This window comes from Marmota monax, unplaced genomic scaffold (assembly GCF_021218885.2).
Source record: "Marmota monax isolate L192 unplaced genomic scaffold, Marmota_monax_Labrador192_F-V1.1 WCK01_AAM20220418_F8-fsc00128, whole genome shotgun sequence".
In the NCBI taxonomy this organism is placed as follows: domain Eukaryota; kingdom Metazoa; phylum Chordata; class Mammalia; order Rodentia; family Sciuridae; genus Marmota; species Marmota monax.
In genome coordinates, this window is record NW_026693452.1 from 4,789,897 (window position 1) to 4,812,825 (window position 22,929).

Here is a 22,929-nt window from a genome sequence, read left to right on the forward strand (position 1 = left end):
TCTTGTCCTCAGTTTCAAAACTTATTTTATCTGTTTTAGACTTTTAGCAGTGTTGATCCTCATTATAATGTTTACAAGAAACTGATGACATAAATCAGAATGCCATTTTTTTTCACTTATGAGAGAAGTTTATACATATCATTCAAAAACTGATATACTTGTATCCTCTAGTTTTCTACTATAATTTACTAAGTCCTGACAATAAAAATATTTTTGTAACTTATTTTATTGTTGTTGCTTTTATAGAACTCAGTTCTTTTTAAAAAGAACTTAAGTTTAAAATATATTAATAAAATTGAAAAAATAACAGAAAACAGAAGAAATTTATTTAGAATATTGTTATGTTTACCCAGTTACTTTTAGGCAACTTAAATATTTCCAACTCAGAAATAACCTACAAAACTCTGAAGCACTTTGAAAAAAAAAACCCAAAAAACTACAAATCTATGTTTTTCTGCTTTAGACACCAGAATATTGGGGTTTATACTTAAAAAAAAAAAAAAAAAAATATATATATATATATATATATATATATAAATAAATAAATAAATAAAATATGATTCTCTGTTTTTCCCCCTGGCAGTCCTCAGTGTTGTCTTAAGTTTAATGAGTATTGAAACTATTAGGGTATGGATAGCAGGTAAGAGTTGAAGAAGAATTCCATCTTCAAAAGTGAAGGAAAGAAGTATCACTTGAGGTCAGATGTAGTAAGAGAGGTGTAATCATGCTCGGTTACAGATATTTACACTTTCCCTGTTTTGTGTTCATAGGATATAAAAGTAGTAACTAGCTAGCAATCTGTAACTATTTATTATCTCCTAAATAATGCTAAACACACTGCCAAAAATTACTTGTATGGATTATTTGATGGTCTGACTACCTTATTTCCAAATTTTCTTTCATTCTTTTTTTCATTTTTGTCTTAATCTGCTAATCCAGGTACACTTGTTAAAAACTGATCCTAGCTGGGTGCAGTGGCTCACATCTAAAATCCCAGTGACGTGGGGGCCTGAGGCAGGAGGATTGCAAGTTAAGGCAGCCCTCAACAATTAAGTGAGGCCCTAAGCAATAACAGGGAGACCCTATTTAAAATTAAGGACAAAAGGGTGGTCTTGGTGATGGGATATAGCTCAGTGATAAAGTGCCTCTGGTTCAATCCTCAGTATCATCAAAAAAAAAAAAAATCGTATATTTTGTTTTACTTAGTGAAGAAATTCTGTTCTAGGGTAGTTAGAATTCATAATACACAAAATTATGGTTCCTTAACAGAACTGGAATTGATATTTTCAGCAGTATTTTACTAAAGAAATACAACCACATGGGTGAGAAAGATTTTTCATTTGAATAATTAGGTGTACTTTTTATTGTATTGTGTATATGTTTTCCTTCTTGGTAAGTATTCTTACAGTCATTTGATTATGAAAATCAGATAAAAAAGGGAGAAATATTTTAAACTTTGGGTTTTATAGATAAGGTTATTTATTGCTAGGTATGTATGTCTAAGAACATCAACATCTACTTCTCAAGATCATTAATACCATGTATACAGAAGAAATTCTGACTTTGAGTTTTCAGTCTGTAAACATTTGGGAAATATTTCTACCTTATGTCTATGTTGCATCAACTTTCTAAAGTACAATTATGAATTTATTTGGGTGTGTCATAGTTTTTCAAGCTGAGTATTTTTTAACATTAATGAATTTTCTTTTTTAAAAAGTGATTTATATTTCACATACATTTTATGTGTCAGTAATATGTTCTAAGTGTAAAGTAATTTATTCTGAGTGTCAGATAAGGTGTTATTTAATTTATAATTTGAGCACAAAGAGCTCATATTTATCTAGTTCTGTGATCTGTTTACAATTTCTGGTCTATTTCTGCCATGCATGTTGGTTGTGTTTATTCATTTGAGTCATCATTTCCAGTAAAAAATAGTATTTTCAGGGCCTCAATGTTCTTACTTGCCAAAAGATAAAATTAATATTTAATGTCCTTCATGCACTAAAGTTCTATAGTTATTTTCAATCATAGGTAAATTTATGCTTCTGTATCTTTAGAAGACATTATGTCTTTGTGTATGGTAATGATTTCAGTATAAAACATTGGTTACCTCTACCTTCCTTGATTTGTGGAGAATTTTAGTTCCAAGTCAGCAATCCAGTATATAACTTCAGATCAAAATGAATAAAAGACCCACCCTTCAAGGAATTTTAGTTATAGTAAACAGTATTTCAGAGCCTTTTTCTTTATAATGGTCTTTGTTCTACCAAACTTGTCTCTTTGTGTATCCTAGGACTTTCATTTGTTCAGTTGTCTCTTTATCTACTGATATATAGATCTAAAGTTGAAAAGCTAATCGTAAGATTGTCTTTAATGTTTTTATATTTTGCATCCGGGGCCAGTGTAATTATATATATACTTGGCTTCATCATTTGCACTATACTTTCTTAACTTATTCTGTTCCATCTTATTACTATTGAATAATTTAATTTGAAAAAGAATATTTCTGTGCATAATGTTAGACATTAAACATTATTGTTGTTAAACATTAATTTGCAAAATTAATTTGCTTTTCATCATATACTAAGAGATTAATATAAAGATTTATAATAAAACGCAAAAGCATTATATATGGACTTGTGGATCGGATTATATTAATATTTTGGTGAATGGCTGCATTTTAAATGTTTTTAACATTACATAAATAAAATTTGTTAAATGGGCTAGCTTCACATGTGCTATTACTGTATATATATCTTTTGTCTAATTTGATTGAATAGGTGTTTTATAGAAATAAATGGTCTTCATAGTTATTTGTATGTTTCAGATTGCTAAGAAGCCTCGAACACCAACCTGTGGTCCAGTAATCACGAAGCTGATCTTTGCAAAACCAATTAATAGTAAAGCAGTTACAGGACAGACAACTCAAGTATCACCATCAGTCATTGCAGGTTATATTTCTTTACAGTTTATTAAGTTGTATATTTACCTTTCTTTTAGACTTAAAGAAGACTGATCTGCCACCTTAAAATGTTTTAAGAAATAAGTATAGCTTATTATAAACCAACCTACTTTGATAGGAAATGTTATTAAGTGAGTGCTTCAAGCAAAATGCCTTATCTGCAAATCAGTCCATCATTTTAGTCTCTTTTGTGTTTAGAAATTTACCATGAAAATAACAAAGTCTTAAACTCTAGAAATACAAGCTAACATTTATGTAGTATTTAGTATTTGCCATTCTTAGCTTTTTACATCTAGTGACTTAGGTAGTTTTCTGCCAATCCTATGATGGACGTTTCCTGTGTGGCAGTGGAGGCACTCAGCTAGTAAATGGCTGAGCTGGAATTTGAACTAAGTTTGTCTATAGTGCACATGTACTAAGTCAAGTAGATTTCATTTAGTGCATATTAGAAATAGTATTTCATGATTTCAGTTTTAATTTTTTTTTTTTTTTTGGTTTTTGCATTTTAATATTCTCTACATGCAGTTTTCTTTGGAAAGAAAATTATCACAGTGGTAGTAATTACTTAAGTGATAACAGGATTTTAGCTATATTACTTTTATCAGCATGTTCCTTAATGTTACCCAGTTATCCTTTATTATGTACTTAAAAATTTCTTATCACCAGTAACTGAACCACTTCAGAAATTTGGACTTCAGGTGTTCCATTTGTCTTTTCTTTAGCCTACCTGCCTTTGTACTCCCAAACCAGCTATTTTTGACTTGGAAATCTCTGATCTCTTGATTCTTCCATTTTCTCTTTAATAATCACATTTTCTGTCCTTAAATTCTTCTTTATTCAGCATGGAGTCCATGACTCATCATTATAGCTCCCTTGCAGACACCATTAATTGTGTTTTACCTGTCTTTCTATAATGGCTTGGTTAGGCCAACTCTCACTCTGCTGTGCAAGCAGCTCCGTTCTTCTAGAAAGAATCTCACAACCATGGTGAGGGACTGGTCTTTAATTCAGAGTTATACTAACATTACTCTTGCTTTTTTTTTTAATGAAAAAGTGTAACACCTGAATAGTAGCCTTTTGACTAAAGACTTTTAAGTGCTAATTACCCATTCTTTGACATGTGTATTCTTGACGATGGTACTTTAACTGTTAACTAATCATCCTAGTATAAATATTTAAACCACTTGCTATGGGGACTAAGAACCAAAAAGGGGGGAAAAAAGGTAAAACAAAACAACAACAACAAAAAAATCCACCTTAAACCACTTATTAGAGTCTTTAGTAAATTTAAAGATATAGCAATAGGCAACTCTGAAGTCAGTGGCAGTAATTTGTCATTTTTCTGGATTTGAATTGTGTGTATGGAGGCTTCTCCCTACACTTCTTTAGTGAGTATGAAAGGGGATGGAAAGATGATAGTATAAGGATAATTTCAGAGAGTATTTTTCTGTTAGCTATCAGTAGAGATTCGTGAGGGTATAGGAGGCTGGCTGATGTCATGAGGGCTAAAGTAGGTGTGAAATATGGTCCCAGAGGTAAGATTGGAAAGAAATTGGATTTGGGGCTGGTTCAGGAAGTAGGGTATAATTGGTTTAAAGTAAGTAAGACTTAAAAATATTGATGAAAAATGGCCACTAATCCCCTAGGAGGTTTTGCATAGGTTGAATGAGTTAAACAAAAGGACTGTTGCATGCAGTGTTCTTTAATGTTCTTTTCCCCTATGTCCCATTTTGGGTGCTGGGGATTGAACCTGGAGGCACTTGGCCACTGAACTACATCCTCAGCCCTTTTTAATTTTTATTTTGAGACAGATTCTTATTAAGTTTCTAAGAACTCTGCTAAATTGCTGAGGCTGAATTTACAATCCTCCTGCCTCGGCCTCCCTAGTGTCTGGGATTACAGGTATATATCATTGTGCCTGGCTCATAACTATTTTGAGTTTGAGAGTCACTTCAAATTTTTATTGTGTGGGGGGATTATATGTCAACATTTGTAGTGTTTTCAGAGTGTCTGAATGAATTTTTGGCTATATCAAGAGTTCACCTTGACTACTATCATGGACTATCTTGAATGTCCATTTTTGGGTCATTTATGATGTATTGCAGATATAACTTCACCTTTTAATTGCAGACAGACCATAGTACCACTAAAATTAGTACAGAGATAGAATTTTGTTAAATTTCACTAGAATTGTTGTCATAAAGTTTAGTTTGGGGGAATAATTTCACCTTTTAACTGATTTTGTGTAGCCTTTTAAAATTCCTGGAAGCTGGCTGGGCAGTGGCACACACTGTAACTTTGTAGGTTGAAACAGGAAGATCACAAGTTCCAGGCCAGCCTTAGCAGCTTAGCTGTGCCCTGCCTCAAAAATAAAAAATAAAAAGGGATTGGGGATATAGCTCAGTGGTAAAGGACCCGTAGGTTCAATCCATCATATCACAACAAGCAAAAGCATATAAGCCAAATTTTAAAGCACCAATGTAACTGTTCTACTGAACTGTAGGTTTCATCATTTTTGTATTTCAACTAATATTCTTTCATAGTACATTAAGGTTGTTTTTTTAAACGATTTTTGGGCTTCTTATTTAAGTTGCATCTCTTTTCTGTCTTTTAATTAAGGTAAACATATTTGTATACAATGAGTTTTCTAAAATGTAAATCTGTTTATGCCATACCCTTGCTTAAAATTTTCTTGGCCTTATTTATTTCTTGACCTTCATTCATCAGGATTAAGTTCAAATGATAGTGCTTTCTTAGCATTAAAAACATTTTTGATCTAATATGTGCTTTTCATCTTATTAGCTCCAAGCCTACTGATTTATCTATTTTGAGAGATCACCAAATGATCATATTCTATCAGGACTAGGGGTCATGGTGCTCCCAGTTCCTTTTACATGGAACACCTTTCTTTGCTCTTCCTTTGGCTAATTTATCCATTTTGTTTTTTGCATTAGAAAGTGTCTGATTCCTGGGCTTAGTTAATTACTCTTATCTTTCTCTCTTTTTAAAATTCTTTTTAGATATACTTGATAGTACAGTGCATTTTCACATATTATACATACATGGAGCGTAACTTCCCATTCTTGTGGTTGTACATGATTTGCAATTACCCTGGTCATGTTATCATATATGAAAAAAGCAAAGTTGTGTCCGACTCATTCTACTGTCTTTCCTATTCTCCTTGCCCCTCCCTTCTCTTCGTTCCCCTTTGTTTAATCCAGTGAACTTCTATCTCCCCACCCCTTTTACCATGTTATCATCTGCCTATCAGAGAGAACATTTGGACTTTGGTTTTGGGATTGTTTTATTTCACTTAGCATGGTAGTTTCCAGTTCCATCCATATACCAGCAAATGCCATACTTTTATTCTTCTTTATGGCTGAGCAATATATAACATATTTTTTTAATCCATTCATCTTTTGAAGGGTACCTAGGTTGATCAGTTATTCTTCCTCTAGCCATCTTACGTATCCCCTTAAAACCTGGTGTTACCTATCAAATACTTATCACACTTGCTTTTAATTTGTTCATTTAGTCACACTATATTACAATACTTGGCTTTCTTATTTGTTTCCCTGTAGCATTTATGATTTTTCTTTTTTTCATTTTTTTCCGTATCTTTATTTGTGTGTGTGTGCCAGGGATTGAACCCAGTGCCTTGTGAGTGCTAAGTTGTGGCTCTACCGCTGAGCCACAATTCCAGCCCCACTTACGATTTTTGTTGATTGTAGTTTTTTGTTTGCCGTCTAGTTCTTTTTTTTATATGAACTTATTTTTTAAAAAATTTAAGCCAGACATGGTGGCATATGCCTGTAATCCAAGCTACATGGGAGGTTGAGATAGGAGAATCTCAAGTTCCAGGCCAGCCTCAGCAGCTTAGTAAGACCTTATCTCAAAATAAAATAAATAAATAAATAAAAAGGGGTTGGGGGTATAGCTCAGTGATAAAGCGTTTCAGAACTTTAAAAAATGTACTATAAGTGTCTAGTTCATTGGCATTAAGTATATTCACATTATTGTACAACTGTCATTCCCATGCATCTCTAGAACTTTTTTTATCTTGCAAAACTGAAATACTATATTCATTAAACAGTAATTCTTTCTTCCTTCCTCTCTTCAGCCTCTGGCAATTACCCTACTACTTTCTGTCTCTACGGTTTTAATTGCTCTATGTACCTGATACAAACAGAATCATATAATATTTGTTTTTTATGACTGGCTTATTTTACTCACTATAATACCCATTAAGTGCATCCATATCATAGTATGTTGTCAGAGAATTTCCTTCCTTTTTAAGGCAGAGTAATGTCGTACTGTGCACACATACTATATTGATGATCATTTCTAGTTTGTGTTTCTTTCCTGCTCCTTCTCCCTCCCTGTCTCTCCAGTACCTAGTACACTTTCTGGTAATTAGATGTAGTTCAGTGAATGTGTATTATTGAATATCATGGAGGCAGTATAGAGATATGGTAAGAACTGTTTGAAGACTTGGGTTTTCTTCTTGGCTCTTCTGTTAATTTTCTCTGTGATCTTGGATAAGTATGTTGTTTTTTCATCTTATTTCAGTAAAATGTAAATACCAATCACCATACAAAACTTTGGAGATGGTTAAATGAAATACAGACTTCTGCATTATCAGAGCTCACAAGGTACCAGGTTGCATCTCTTTTCTGTCTTTTAATCAAGGTAAACATATTTGTATACAGTGTTCAACCTGATAGTGGAATTCAGCAAACTTCATTACAATGTTAAGATATGCACTAGTGAATTAATCTCATGTAGAATTTGTCCTTGTTCAAATATGCCTATCCCATCCTATTTCATCCGAGGCCTTTTGGTGTTGTTTCTTTTGATTCTTGGAGATCACCTGACAGTAGAAGATAAAGGTCTTCTAAATTGATTTCAAGATGAAATTGTAACTTGGATACTTGCTTGAATATGTCTTCAGAGTTAAGGATAAATCGGGATTTAGAAATCAGATAATCAGAAATGCTGGAATTTTAAAGGATGTAAAGGTTCTTAAGGAAATTTGATGAAATTTTAAAATATTTAGCGGAAATTACCTTCTTTGGGATCATGTTATATCTGTGTAACTGAATTTGTCATTGTGTTGTCATACAAAATTTCAGAAGAGACTTCTCTTGCCAGTCACATGCCTGTAATCACAGTGCCTCAGGATGCTGAGACAGGAGGATCATAAGTTCAAGGTCATTCTCAGAAACTTAGAGAGGCCCTAAGCAACTTAGTGAGACTCTGTCTCAAAAACTAAAAAGGTGTATAACTAATTAAAAAGAAAAAACTTGGGGATGTGGCTCAGTGGTTAAGTACTCCTGGGTTCAGTCTCTGATATCAAAAATAAAAGAAAGAGAAAGACCTCTCTTCCTAAATCAACAGGTTATTTGTTTTGTTCATCATAAGAGTTGTAGTTATACACTGAATTTTTTTTAAAGAGAGAGAGAGAGAGAGAGAGAATTTTAATATTTATTTATTTTTTTAGTTTTCGGCGGACACAACATCTTTGTTTGTATGTGGTGCTGAGGATCGAACCCGGGCCTCACACACGCCAGGCGAGCGCGCTACCGCTTGAGCCACATCCCCAGCCCCCTGAATTTTTTTTTTAAAGTGAAGTTTTAGTTTTCTTTGCTACTTAAAATAAATTTTTGTCCCTGTTTTTTAAGTGAGTTACTTCATGTGGCCTATTTTTGGTATTATACTCAGGAAGCATTTTCTATGAGAATATTTTCTGAAAGGTATGTAATGCCTGACAAATTTGAAATTAAAGTGATATTTAAACAATGAGCATTTTATGAAACTGTCTTTATTGGTACAATAATTTTTTAATAATGGTTGTTGAGGATTCAGGCTTAGCCTATAGGTAATAACTTTGGAAAGACAAATGTGTTACTTTAGGCCAGACTCAAACTTCAGGCTGACTTTCTTAAAATATTTAATGTAGATTCATTTGGTTTATAAAGATGTAATTCAGGTTAAAAAAAAAAAAAAGCAATATACTCCTGATGCAGCAGCACATTATCTATAATACTCATGACTCAGGAGGCTGAGACAGAGGATTTCAAGTTTGAAGCCAGCCTGAAGAACTTAGTGAGACCCTGTCTCAAAAACTAAAAGGGCTGGAGGTGTAGCTCAATAGTAGAGTGCCTTCGTGTTCAATCACGGTAACCCTGCACCCAAAATACGTGTGTGTGTGTGTGTGTGTGTGTGTGTGTGTGTGTGTGTGTATCTATATGTATCTCCAACAGACCATTCAACTGAAATTTATTAGGGAACATCAATAAATTACTGCAAAAAGTTTTGAAAATTATATTTAAAGTATCTTAAACTTCATAAATGATAATAAAACTCGATTCACTTTAAAAGAAACAATGTATATGTTAGCATTTTAATAGGAAAATTAACTCAGAAGCTGTTATCAGTCCTCTATTTTGTTTAAAGAGAAAGCCTCTTTCTTTTTCCTTTTCTCCCTCCCTTTCTTCCTTTTTCCTTCATCTTTAGCTGTACCTAAAAGTTCAATCATAGCATCTAAAGGTTGGAGGGGAATTTAGGGATTACTTAGTTATCTACCTTCACAACATACTTCTTAGATGCTTAACTTCCCTCTTTAGCCAGTAGATTTGATTAGTCAGCATCTGCTTGGAATTCATTGTGTTGAGACACATTATATTAAAGCAAACTGTGTCACACAGAGCATATTACTTAATTGTTCTGAGTTTGTTTGTCATTGTAATTGGAAATTTGAAGTTCTTCTTAATGTTGAGCTGAATTTTTTTTCTGTTTCTGTATGTTTGATGATCATGTCTTTGAATTAGTTTCTTGCCTAGAATAAAAATTCCTGATATTTCATCTTATTCCAATATAACTACCAATCCCTAAGCCATAGTATGAAATCTGGCAAGGGTAGCTAGGAGAAACTTTTTAGTCCCTTTTGGCAGTCTGAAATCAGACAGTGTTCAACCTGAAAGTGTTCAAGTTAGTCTGTCTAATAATTGTTTCTGAAGTGTGGATTTAAATCATACACTCATGATTTAAGTTCCAATAGGAAAATAGCTATTGAAGATAGTGGAATTCAGGGTTTGAAGTTTTAAGACTTGGGATTAAGTCCTGACTTTTAGAAGCTGCGTTACACAGGGCACATTGCTTAATTGTCCTGAGCTTACTTTCTGATGGCTATAGTTTGACAAAATTGATGAGAATATAAGTAGAATTGTTTTTATAGATTTGTGTAAGTTGATACTAAGTATTACTAAGAATCATTGTTTGTTTTTGTCTAGGGTCACCACAGTGCATTAGGGATTTAGTTAAGTGTTCAGGTTCATATGGTAATTCATATGAAATAGTGAACATATACTGAAGTCCTTGTGGATATAGATCATCACATAAATTTATATACTATTATTGAAAAAAGTCAAACTGATGTGCTGCCTCTCATTTGCAGGTAGGGTTCTTTCACAGTCTACTCCTGGAACTCCATCAAAGACCATTACAATATCAGAAAGTGGTGTTATTGGATCAACTTTAAATTCTACAACACAGACACCAAATAAAATAGCCATCTCACCTTTGAAATCGCCAAATAAGGTAAAAAAATAATAATAACCACAAATGCCAAATGTTGTGGTTTATGCATTTTTTTTTCTACTAGTCACTTACATACTTCCATTTTCATATATTTCTAAGCAAGTAATAGGCACTCACTGAATACTGGGTTTATCTAGTAATCAAGGATTTTTCTCCATATTTTTATTGGTACATTATAATTATACACAATGGTGGGGTTCATTATTAAATATACATACGTGCACATAATATAAGAATATAATTTAGCCAGTATCATTCCTCATATTTCTCCTTTCCCTCTATTTTTCCTCCCTCACTCACCCATCCCTTTTCTCTACTCTTTTGATCTCCCTTTAAGTAATTAGGGATTTTTGACAAATAAACACTTATTTAAATACAGGGTAACATAGTAATCATTTTGCATGTTAAATTGATTTCTGTGGCCCATATGAATATGGGCATAAAAAAAATCTTTTGAATGAAGTTGTTGTATAAGTATTCAGTTTCTGTTCAGTTAATATTTAGCAAAATTATTATCTTTGGGGAATTTACATATATAGAAACTACGTAAATATAAAATGTAACTTTTTTTATGGAGATTTGAGCCTTTTTTGGATAATAGGACTCAGAGTACTAGAATTTGCTAGTAGATGCTGGTAACCATAATACAAAGTACATTTTATTCAGAACATTCAAAAGATTTTCATAATTTGTTTTCATTTTAAGGTGATAAAGTACCTACTATTTTACTCTTAATAATTAACTCATTTTTATAAAATATATAGATGTCATTATACTGACATTAAAAAGTTTAAGTTATGTTTTAAAGTCATATTATTCAGGTAGAAAGCCAAGCATCATTATTCTATAAGGTGCCACCCTTGTGCCTCTGGAAATGTATTACCATTTGTACCTGCCTTCTTCCTTGATTTGCAACTGCTTATAAATAGAACAAACATTAAACATTTGCCTTACATTTTTTAATAGTCTAGAGGTTGACTTCTATTATAATGGAACTTGAATATAATGTATAAATACGACGTCTCTTACAGTTTATTAAACTAGGCATCTACCTGCATAATCATATGGACAATTTTTTTTTTCTGAAATGGAATGAATCAGCAGATATTTGAGTGCTTACTGTATGCTATGCATAGTGATAGGCACTGTAGAAAAACATAAGATAAGGTTTTTAATTTCAGGGAGTTCAATAAGGGAGTTAGACTGAAACATAAATAGTTGCCCCACAGAATTATAATATTTCCAGGTGAATTGATGAGGGGTGTGTGTGTGTGTGTGTGTGTGTGTTAGGGAAGGTTTACGCGAAGAAGTCTGTTGTTGAAAGATATTAACCTTAATGAGTGGTAAGACTTAGCTGTGAATGAGCAAGCAGAAGGGGCTTTTTGGATTGAGGCTTTACACAAATATGTAAAAGTGTGCCCCTTTCAAGGAGTTACGTTGTTTTAATAGTGTGAGAGCCATCTTAAGATTAGTTGGGAGATATTACTATTTTCAAGGATGTTTGGATTTTCCTGTTCATAAAGACTTTCTTTGGCTTCTCATTGCTTATAGGATATAGTTCTCACCTTGTCTACATGTTGGACCTAGGAGTTTTAATAAATACTAATGCTTGGTTCTCGTATGCAGAAATTCTAATGTAGTCTTTCTGGAGTTTGGCCTGATATCAGAATTTTTAAAAGCTCCCTAAGTAGTTCTAATGGTAGCCTAGATTGAGAGAGCCACACTCTAAATAAGTTGATTCATATTTTTAAAAAGCAGATTCTAGCTGGGTGCACACCTATTTCCCAGTGACTTGGGAGGCTGAGGCAGGAGGATCTTGAGTTCAAACCAGCCTCAACAACTTAGGCCCTAAGCAACTTAGCAAGACCCTGTCTCTAAATAAAATATGAAAAAGAGATGTGGCTCAGTGGTTTAGCACCCCTGGTACCAAAAAAAAAAAAAAAGACGACAACTTCCTGCATTGTGAAAGATGGTGTTGGGAGAAGGTAAACCTGGATTCCGGGAGAGACCAACTAGATTAGTGATTTTCAATGTTGACTATACTTGGAGTCCGCTTGAAAAAAAATGAATGACTGACCTCTGCCTGACCCCACTTAAGTTAGGATCTCTAGAGTAGATCTAGATATTAGATTTAATATTTTAAATTCCAGATTATAGGGTAGGATAGAGTATCACTAATTTGGATTATGATAATAATTCAGGTTTGAGCAGGCTAGGGGTAGAGAGAAAGATTTGTTAAAAGAGGTTTAAGAAGTAATGACTAGATGTCAGGATCTCAAGGAGGGGGAGAATCCAAGGTTACTCCTAGATTTATGACTTGAATAACAAGATAGATGGTGGCACTGTTGACTAATGTGATTGGTAATATGGGTTATACCTGATGATATACAAATAGAAGCTAGCTTTTTTTTTTTTTTTTTTTTTTTTTCTCCATTCTTGATTTTAACCATGCCATACTGGGTCTTCTTTCCTTACCCTTAACAAGAATTCAATTTAATTTTTTTTTTTTTTTTTTTTTAGTTATAGATGAACACAATGACTTTATCTTGTTTATTTATTTTTGTGTGATGCTGATTGAACCCAGTGCCTCACATGTGTTAGGCAAGCACTCTATCACTGGGCCACAACCCCAGCCCCCAGAGTTCACTTTTAACATAAGAACAAGCCTGATTTTGGTGACTCACAGGTATGAGAAATTTTGTCAAAAGTTTACATCCAATTTAAGTCTTCTCTTCCCCTCAACTCAGGCTAATCCTAGCTCAGGAATCTGTAGCGGAGGAGAGAAGTATGATCTATTTCTTCACTCTTCTACTCCCCTGATACTTTGGCTTATGATTGGAAGGAAGATTAGAAGAGAAATGACACAGTTTTTTATGTCTGTAACTTTTGTACTCCAGATGCCAGTGTCATCTTTGTGGGAGGTATCTAATGGGGACTTCTAGAGATGTGTCTGTGGGATGATTTTTTTTTTTTTTTTTTTTAGTCCCCCCTATGGGTATGTTCACATTGCCCAGTTCCTTCAGCATATGTAGCTATTTTTTGTAATGTTTAGTTCTTGCCTCCTATAGTCCACCCTATACTCTGTTACTGCTGCATGTTTTACTCCAGAAAGCCCTTTTTTGGCAGGATCCTGTCAATGTCAAGATGCCTTAGCTCTTTGCAGCACTAGTTGGCCAGTGGGAAACCTGTACAACCCAATGAGAGAAGTGCAGCTTGCCTGACAGCTTGTCCTTAGTATCCTTCCTCTTCCATTGTGATAGCTCCATCCATCTTCTTTCTTTCAGAATTTTCCAGGCTGGGACCAGTTTCTGTGTTCACGTATTCCCTAAACTCCTGAAGATATGTGTTAGGTACTCATAAGAACTTTGACTGCATTTAATTCTGGTGGCTAGACTAAGATAAGCTTGAGAGTTTGTTAATCTTAGTTGCTAGCTGATGATTCATAAGTCAGTTTCTCCTTTTTTCCATTTATCACCCATTCCTAGACGTTTTCTTGGTTCACTCCTGCTGTAAAGCCCTACTATTCTCTATATTTATGAATTCTCTTCTCCTAATTTTTTTTTTTTTTAAAGAATAGAAGGTAAGTGATAGGGATGCTATCTTTTAGTAAGTGTGGCATGAATGTCATGTCCTTCTTTTTAGAGTAAAGGGGAGTTTACAGTTTGTAGTTCTCAGCTTTGGAGCCTTACTTCAGCCATATTTTGAGACAGGAGAAAACATCTCATATCTTAGTCTAGAGAGGGAAGATAGAAGGAATAGCTAATTTGGACAAAAACGTATTTAGTTCTTAGACATAATTGTCATTGAATCTGCACTGATTATCTACAGGAGGATACCTAATAGGAAGCTGAGTGGAGGCAGTGACTGAAAATATGGATATAAATAAGATCACCCAAGGAGCATTCAGTTGTATGTAGAGTGAAAAGAAAAACAGGACTGAACCACAACATATAAAGTGTCTTAAAAGGCCCAATGGAAGAGAATTAATGACAAGAGAGGTAGTAAGAAAAACTTCACGAAGGGTGTGAAGGGAAGGATATTCAAGAATGACACTGAATGTTGGGAAAGACAGTAGAATGAATCAGATATAACTTTCCTATTTACATATATGAATATAATACAGCCAGTGTAACTCCACATCATGTATAACCACAAAAATGGGAAGTTATACTCCATGTATATATGATATATCAAAATAGATTATGTCATGTATAACTTAAAAGAACAATTTAAAAAAAATCCTTCACACAAAAAATGAACTTGGCCAAATCTACATGGGATAAATTGATCAAAACTGAATACACACCTACAAATGTAAAACTGGGAAAATCTGAATAAAGTCTTTGTATCAATGGATTAAAAAAAATGATACTGAGCCATAATTGCAAATGTCATGGAAGAGTCAATTAAGAAAAAGACTAAAGCTGGGCATGATGGTACACACCTGTAATCCTAGCAACTCTGGAGGCTAAGGCAAGAGGATTGCACATTCAATGTCAGGCTTAGCAATTAACAAGACCCTGAAAATATTTATAGTCTCAAAATAAAAAATAGAAAGGGATGGGGATATGTTCAGTGGTACAGCTCCTGTGAGTTATGTCTACAGTATTAGGGGAGGGGAGGACTAAAAAGTAAGGATTTTCTGGAAATGTACTTGTTGCAATTGATAGCATCAAAACCCCAAAACAAAACAACAACAAAACCACCCCAAGCATTGACTGTTCCCTTTCTGCTCACACACACAACCTGACCACCCCTGTCTACCTTGACTCTGCTGGAACTTCTCTCATTATTTATCCCTTTTTTTTTCTTTTTCTCACACATTTCAATTTATTTTCATTCATCACTTCTCAAAGTGATTTAACATCCTTTTTTTTTTTTTAACATCTTCATACATGTGTTTTGTATGATGAGGGTCTCCTTTCACTATCCATGCTATTCCCCTTCTCCCTCCCTTTCCCCCCTACCCCTATTCCCTATCTAGAGATAATTTTTCTCCCTTGCTCTCCCTCCCAACCCCATTTTGAGTCACCCCCCTTATATCAGAGAAGACATTCAGCATTTGTTTTTTGGGGATTGGCTAACTTCACTTAGCATAATCTTCTCTAATGCCATCCATTTTCCTGCAGATGCCATGATCTTATTCTTTTTTATTGCTGAGTAATATTCCATTGTGTATAAATGCCACATTTTTTTTTTTTATCCATTCATGCACTGAAGGACATCTAGGTTGGCTCCACAGTTTAGCTATTGTGAATTGAGCTGCTATAAACATTGATGTGGCTGTGTCCCTGTAATATGCTGTTTTTAGGTCCTTTGGGTATAGTCCCAGAAGAGGAATAGCTGTGTCAAATGGTGGTTCCATTCCCAGATTTCCAAGAAATCTCCATACTGCTTTCCAAATTGGCTACGCCAATTTGAAGTCCCAGCAGCAGTGTATGAGTGTACCTTTTCCCCCACATCCTCGCCAGCACTTGTTGTTGTTTGTCTTCATAGTGGCTACCACTCTTACTGGAGTGAGATGGTATCTTAGAGTAGTTGTAATTTGCATTTCTCTGATTGCTAGAGATGATGAATATTTGTTGATTGATTGTATATCCTCTTCTGAGAAGTGTCTGTTTAGGTTGTTGGCCCATTTATTGATTGGATTCTTCTTCTTCTTCTTATTTTTGTGCTTATCTTGTTCAGCTCTTTATATACCCTAGAGATGAGAGCTCTATCTGATGAGTGAGGGGTAAAAATTGGTTCCCAGGATATAGGCTCCCTATTCACCTCACATATTATTTCTTTTGCTGAGAAAAAACTTTTTAGTTTGAATCTGTCCCATGTGTTGATTTGTGGTTTTAATTCTTGTGCTATAGGCGTCTTATTAAGGAAGTTGGGGCCTAGCCCCACGTGATGGAGATTAGGGCCTACTTTTTCTTCTATTAGAGTCTCTGGTTTAATCCCTAGATCCTTGGTCCATTTTGAGCTAACTTTTGTGCATGGTGAGAGAAAGGGATTCAATTTCATTTTGTTGCATATGGATTTCCAGTTTTCCCAGCACCATTTGTTGAAGATGCTATCCTTTCTCCAGTGCATGGTTTTGACACCTTTGTCTAATATAAGGTAGTTGTAATTTTGTGGGTTAGCCTGTTTCGGTGCCATATTTATCCCTTTTTATATTGGGTACCACCACAAGACCCAGACTCTTGGTCATCTTTTATTTCCCTTATCTAATCCCCTAAAGGCTCTCAGTATCTTCTGTTCCATTTTCTATCTGTCCCTTTCTTGAAATCCTTTGCTGTGTCCTCTCAGAATAATCCCTTAAATCCTCAGCTTTTTTACTGAATATCCCTTTTCTCTTCTTGACCAAATGGATATTTGGCTCTCTTCAAGTATACTTATTTCATAGCAGATCTCTAAGTGTTGGCTGTTTTTCTCTTTCAGACCTTAAACCACCGAATCTGAAAGGGGAGGTAGAAGGGTAGGTGATTCCCCTGTTTCTCATTACAATTTCAGACCATTCTCATTTCCTTCTTCATCTTTGAATCTAATATTACTAGGTTCAAAAGTGGGAAATAAAGCATGTCCAGTGTTTTCTCAATTTAATTGAAATTTTAGTTGTCTCTTATTTCAGGACAGATGTCTTTTGTTATATTTATTTTCTAACGTAATCTTATTTCATAAATATTGATTAGACACATAAATAATTATTAAGCTAATAAAAATATAGCTCTGCTTTCTTTTTTGCTCTACTTTCTTTTTGCTTTTTTATTACTTTCTTTTTGCTCTAGATTTTAGCAATGTTATCTTCTACTTACTGGCTCTTAATGTCACTTTTGTTCTATAATCTTATTCTTTTCTGTTAGTATTGTTTTATTCATAGTTTGTTTCAGTTTATTTCAGAAATACAATGTGGTTTAGCATGGAAATTTCTACCCATCTAATATATAACATTAGTAGACAAAGGAAAATAAATTTTGATAATCTCAGTAAATGCAGAAAAATCCTGATAATATCCAATCTTCATTTTGATTAAAAAATACTTGAAACAATCAAATAGGACATTCTCATAATTTGAAAACAGAGAAAAATACATCAAACTTTATGTAATGGTGCAGTGTGGAATGAGGATACCTACTTTCAATACTTGTTCAATTCTCCTGCAGGCATAAGTTAATGCAAAGCAAGTAAAAGAAATAAGTACATAGGACTTCAAAAGAAAAGAAAATACTATCATAATTCACACATTAAATTAGTTTGTACATGTAAAAATTTTAAAATTGTTATTAAACTATTAGAATTAGCATATAAATTTAGTAAGGTGATTGGATACATGGCCAGTGTAAAAATTCTTTCTAGACCATTTTTTTTAGTGTAATTATTGATATACTTAGATTTAAATATTTTTAAGAACTTTTTTTAAATACCTTTATTCTATTTATTCATTTGTATGTTTTGCTGAGGATCAAACCCAGGGCCTTACATATGCTAGGCAAGCACTCTACCGCTGAGCTATCGCCCCAGCCCCTAGATTTAAATTTTCTATCTTACTACTTTTCTCTTTGTTCCATCTGTGCTTTGTTATTTTTTTTTTTTTTGGTGGTGCTGGGGATTAAACCCAGGGCCTTGTGCATGCGAGGCAAGCACTTTGCTAACTGAGCGATATCCCCAGTCCCTTGTGCTTTGTTATTTCTTTAACCCATTTTCTGCCCCTTTTTTTGGGGGGGGGGCAGTGTTCATTGGATATTTTTTATGATACTGTTTTATCTCAACTATTGTTTATAATTAAAAAAAAATTGTTTGGGCTGGGATTGTGGGTCAGCGGTAGAGCACTTGCCTAGCATGCGCGGGGCCCTGGGTTCGATCCTCAGCACCACATAAAAGTAAATGAATGGAATAAAGGTATTACGTCCAACTACAACTAAATAAAATAAATATTAAAAAAAAGAAAAATTGTTTTTGGTGATTGCTCTATAGTCAACAGTTTTTTTGGTAATTACTCTAGAGCCAGATACACATTTTTGACTAATCAATCCCTAGGCAAGTGCTCTACCACTGAGCTATATCCTTAGCTTTTATTTTATTTTTTTCCAAATTTTGAGACAAGGTCTTTCTCAGTTGTCCTGGCTGCTCTCAAACTTGTGATCCTTCTGCCTCAGCCTCCTGAATTACTGGGATTACAGGTGTGTACCACCAAGTGAACTTGGACACCACTTTAAAAGATCCTCTTGGATACTCTATTCTCTGTTCTTCTCTTGTTTTCTTCTTTGTTTTTCCTTTGTGTTTTAGTTTGGATAATTTTTATTGATGTATCTTTAAATTTCTTGATTCTTTTCTCAGTTGCATGTCTACTAGTGGCTAATTTAAAGAAGATAAATTCTGACAATTTTTATAAAAATTTAATTTTAGTATTGGATACTGTGGTGTATGCTTGTAATCCCAGTTACTCAGGAGACTGAGATGAGAGAATTGCAAGTCTGAGGCCATCCTGGACAACTTAGGGAGATCCTGTTTAAAAAATAAATAAAAATAAATAAATAAAACTTTAAAAAGGCCTGGGTATCTAGCTCAGTGGTAGAACACTTGTCTAGCATGCAAATGGCCCTGTGTGTTCAATCTTAAAAGTCAGCCCCATCAAAATGATAATAATAATGATAAAGATGTGGTGTATATATATGTGATTTCTAGCATTTTCATTTAACACCTTTTTTATAGTTTCTAGCTCTACTGAAATTTCTCTTGTGGTCACCATGTGTTGACTGCTTTTCCCACTAGGTCTGTCAGCATATTAATCATAGTTATTTTAAAGTGCCTATCTGATAGGTGCAACATCTGGGTCATCTCTGAGTTTGGCTCTCATTTTATCACTGGAATGGCCATCTGGATTTTTAAATTTTAATAGTTTTGAAACTTAGAGTATAAGAAAAGTTATAGGTAGGATAACTTTTTTATAGAATATAAAAGCTGACGTAGCACAGAGTGAATCCAGGATGATGGTTCATACCAAATCTGATCAAAAATAGTTCAGGATAGTTGAGCTTTTAGAGAACTGAAATTCAAAGAACTTAAGTGTTTTCACAGCTTAGATTCTGAAAAGTTGGATTAAAGAAATGAGAGTTAGTTAGAATCCTAGAAAATCCTTTCTCACAATATATTGGTCTTATTAAAGTACATAAATCTTCCTAAAATTTAGGGTCTGGTCACACTTTATGTAATCCTAAGTACTGTTTTTTTTCTTTTTTTCTCTTTTTTATGGTGAACATGCTTATATCTTAAGAAAATCCTCTTTACTTTTTTGAGGATGTGCAAGTTCTCTTGGACATCCTTATATACATTTTATAATATTTTTTACTTTCCCACCCAGGGGTGTTTTTGAATTTGGTTTTGCAATAGATCTCCCCTGTTTTCTTTGTCTGTAGCCATTTAGGATGTAGAATGTACTTGATTGCCATGTGAGGAATTTCATGGCATAAGCTATGTACATATGGTTAAGTAAATCTTTTAAGTCTCTGGTTTCTATGGCTAGTATAACTTTTTGAATGCCTCCTCCTTCTGGGTCCTGTAGCTGAAATACAATTCTATGAAACTTTTGTAATTAAATTCCAGATTGAACATTTTGCCAAAGTTACTTTATCATATGCTTATCTATCCCTCCATCCATTAATCATCTTATTTTTTAAAATGTCTTCCAGAGTAAATTGTCCACATCCAGTATAACTCTCCCTAGATAGTTCACAAGTATTTCCTTAACTAGAATTCACTATTTGTCTGTCTCAAGGTTTTTTTTTATTTGGGGAGGGGGGGGTTGTTACATATACTGAAATATGTTGAAATTTTTTTCCTTTCCAATACATTTATACATTTTGTAATATTTAAATGATTTTAAGCACCTACTCAAACATTTATCATTTTATGGTGAAAACATTAAGAATCATTTATTCTGGCTTTTTGAAATGTACAGAACATTATTGTTGTCTATAGTCACCCTGCTATGAAATAGCATACTAGAAAATATTACTGTTATCTATGACTTAGTATCCATTGGTCAACTTTTCCCTATCCCCACTTCCCCCTTAGTCTCCCTACCTCTTGATAACTACCATTCTAGTTTCAACTTCTCTGAGATCAACATTTTTATATTCCACATATTTGTGAAATCATGCCATACCTGTCTTTGTGTCTGAAGTATTTCACTTAACAAAATGATGTCCAGTTCCATTCACATTGTCCCAGATGACAGGATTTCATTAACTTTATGACAGAATAGTGTTTTATTGTGTAAATGCACCACATTTTATTTATCTGCCCATCATTTGATGGACACTTAGGCTATTTCTATTCCTTGTTAATTGTGAATAGTGCTACAATAAACATGTGAGTGCAGATGTCTCTTCAGCATACTGGTTTTATTTGCTTTGGATATGTACCAGGTAGTGGGATTGCTGGATCGTGTGTACTTTTTGTGTGTTGCTTTGTATTGAGCCCAGGCCTCATACAAGTAGCAAGTGCTCTACTATTGGCTACTCCCCCAGCCCTATCTCTAACTTTTTGAGGCACTACCATACTATTTTTCTAACTGGCTATCATAATTTGCATTTCTAGCAACAGGGTTCCCTTTTCTGTATATCATTGCCAGCACTTGTTATCTTTTGTCTTTTTGATAATAGCCATTCTTACTGCAGTGAGATGATATCTCATTGTGGTTTGGATTTGCATTTCCCTGATAATTACTGATGAATACTTTTTTCTACACCTGTTGGCCATTTGTATGTCTGCTTTTGAGAAATGTTTGTTTAGGTCTGTTGCCCATTTTTTAATTGGGTTATTTGTTTTGTGGCTATTCAGTTTTTTAGCTCCGTATGTATTCTGGATGTTAATCCTTTGGCAGATACAGTTTGCAAATGTTTTCTCCCATTCTGTAGGTTGTCGCTTCATTCTGTTGTTTCCTTTCCTGTATATATGCTTTTTAATGCGATGTAATCCTGTTTGCCTATTTTTGCTATTGTTTCCTTTGTGGTTTTGGAATCTTGTCCAAAAAATTCTTGCTCATCCCAACTTCCTGAAGTGTTTCCCTGTTTTTCTAGTAGTTTTATAGTTTCAGGTCTAGCATGTATGTCTGTAAACAATTTTGAGTTGGTTTCTGTAAATGATAAGTGGTAGGGATTTAGTTCCATTCTTCTGCCTTTGGATATTCAGTTTTTCTCAGCACCGTTAAAAGAATGCTTTCTCTAGTGTGTGTTCTTAGCACCTTTGTGGAAGATCAGTTGGCTGTAGCTGCATGGGTTTAGTCCTAGACTCTCCATTCTATTCCACTGGTCTGTGTGTCTGTTTTTATGTCATTACCAGGCTCTTTTTTGTTTGTTTTTTTGGTGCTTGGGATTTAATCCAGAGCCTTGCACATGCTAGGTAAGTGCTCTCTCACTGAGTATCCCCACCCCAACCATTCTATTTTGATTACTCTAGCTTTTTAAGTATATTTTGAAGTCAGATAGTATCATGCTTTCTGTTTTGTTCTTTTCAATCCAGATTGTGTTAGCCATTTAAGGTCTTTTTGTGGTTCCATACAAAATTTTAGCATTGTTTTTTCCGAGTTCTGTGAAGAATGTGTCATTGATATTTTGATAGGGATTGTATTGAGTCTGTAAATCACTTTAGGTAGGGTGGACATTTTAACAATACAGATCTTCCAATTCATGAACATGGGATAACTTTCCCTCTTCAATGTGTTTAATTTTTTGCAGAGTTGGGACTGCTGGTGCATTGAACAGAGAACTTCGTACATGATAAGCATGTATATACTCTACCACTGAGCTGTGTCCCAGCAGTCTTATAACTTTTAATAGAGAGATCTTTCACTCTTTTGGTTAAATTTATTCCTGGGTAGTTTTTATTTTATTTTGTTATTATTTTTTGTAGTTAATGGAAATGTAATTGCTTGCCTGATTTCTATTTCAGGTAATTCACCATTGGCATTTAGCATATAGCTACAGGTTTTTCTATGCTGATTTGTGTCCTGCAACTTTGCTGAATTCATTTATTGGTATAGTTTTTTGGTGGAGTCTTATGTATTTATGTTGAATAAGAGTGGGGAAAGTAGACATCCTTGTTTTGTTGGATTCAGTTTGCTAGTTTTTTTTTTTTTTTTTTTTTTTAGGATTTTTTGCATCTGTGTTCTTTAAGGATATTGATTTGTAGCTTTCTTTTTTAAATTTGTCTGGTTTGGATCAGAGGAAAGCTGGTCTTGTAGAGTAAATTTGGGAGAATTATTTCCTCTTTAATATTTTAGAATAACTTAAGGGAAGTTAGTAATAGTTGTAGTTTAAATGTTTGGTTGAAATTGGCACTAAAGCCATCTCGTCTTGGACTTTTTTTTGATGAAAGAC

The 22,929-nt window shown here is 34.0% G+C and overlaps 1 protein-coding gene across 4 annotated transcripts in view; it reads left to right on the forward strand.

Annotated features, from left to right (window-relative positions):
- The window catches only part of Lin54 (lin-54 DREAM MuvB core complex component), a 76,436-nt gene that overhangs the window by 19,613 nt on the left and 33,894 nt on the right, over positions 1 to 22,929 (forward strand). For 3 of the 4 annotated variants that reach the window (XM_046457660.1, XM_046457661.2, XM_046457659.2), the window contains exons 3-4: positions 2,828 to 2,951; positions 10,419 to 10,561. The exons of the other annotated variant lie outside the window; for it this stretch is intronic. In XM_046457660.1, the coding sequence (XP_046313616.1) occupies positions 2,828 to 2,951; positions 10,419 to 10,561 (267 nt within the window). The remainder of the gene's footprint in view (positions 1 to 2,827; positions 2,952 to 10,418; positions 10,562 to 22,929) is intronic. 4 annotated transcript variants of the gene reach the window in all.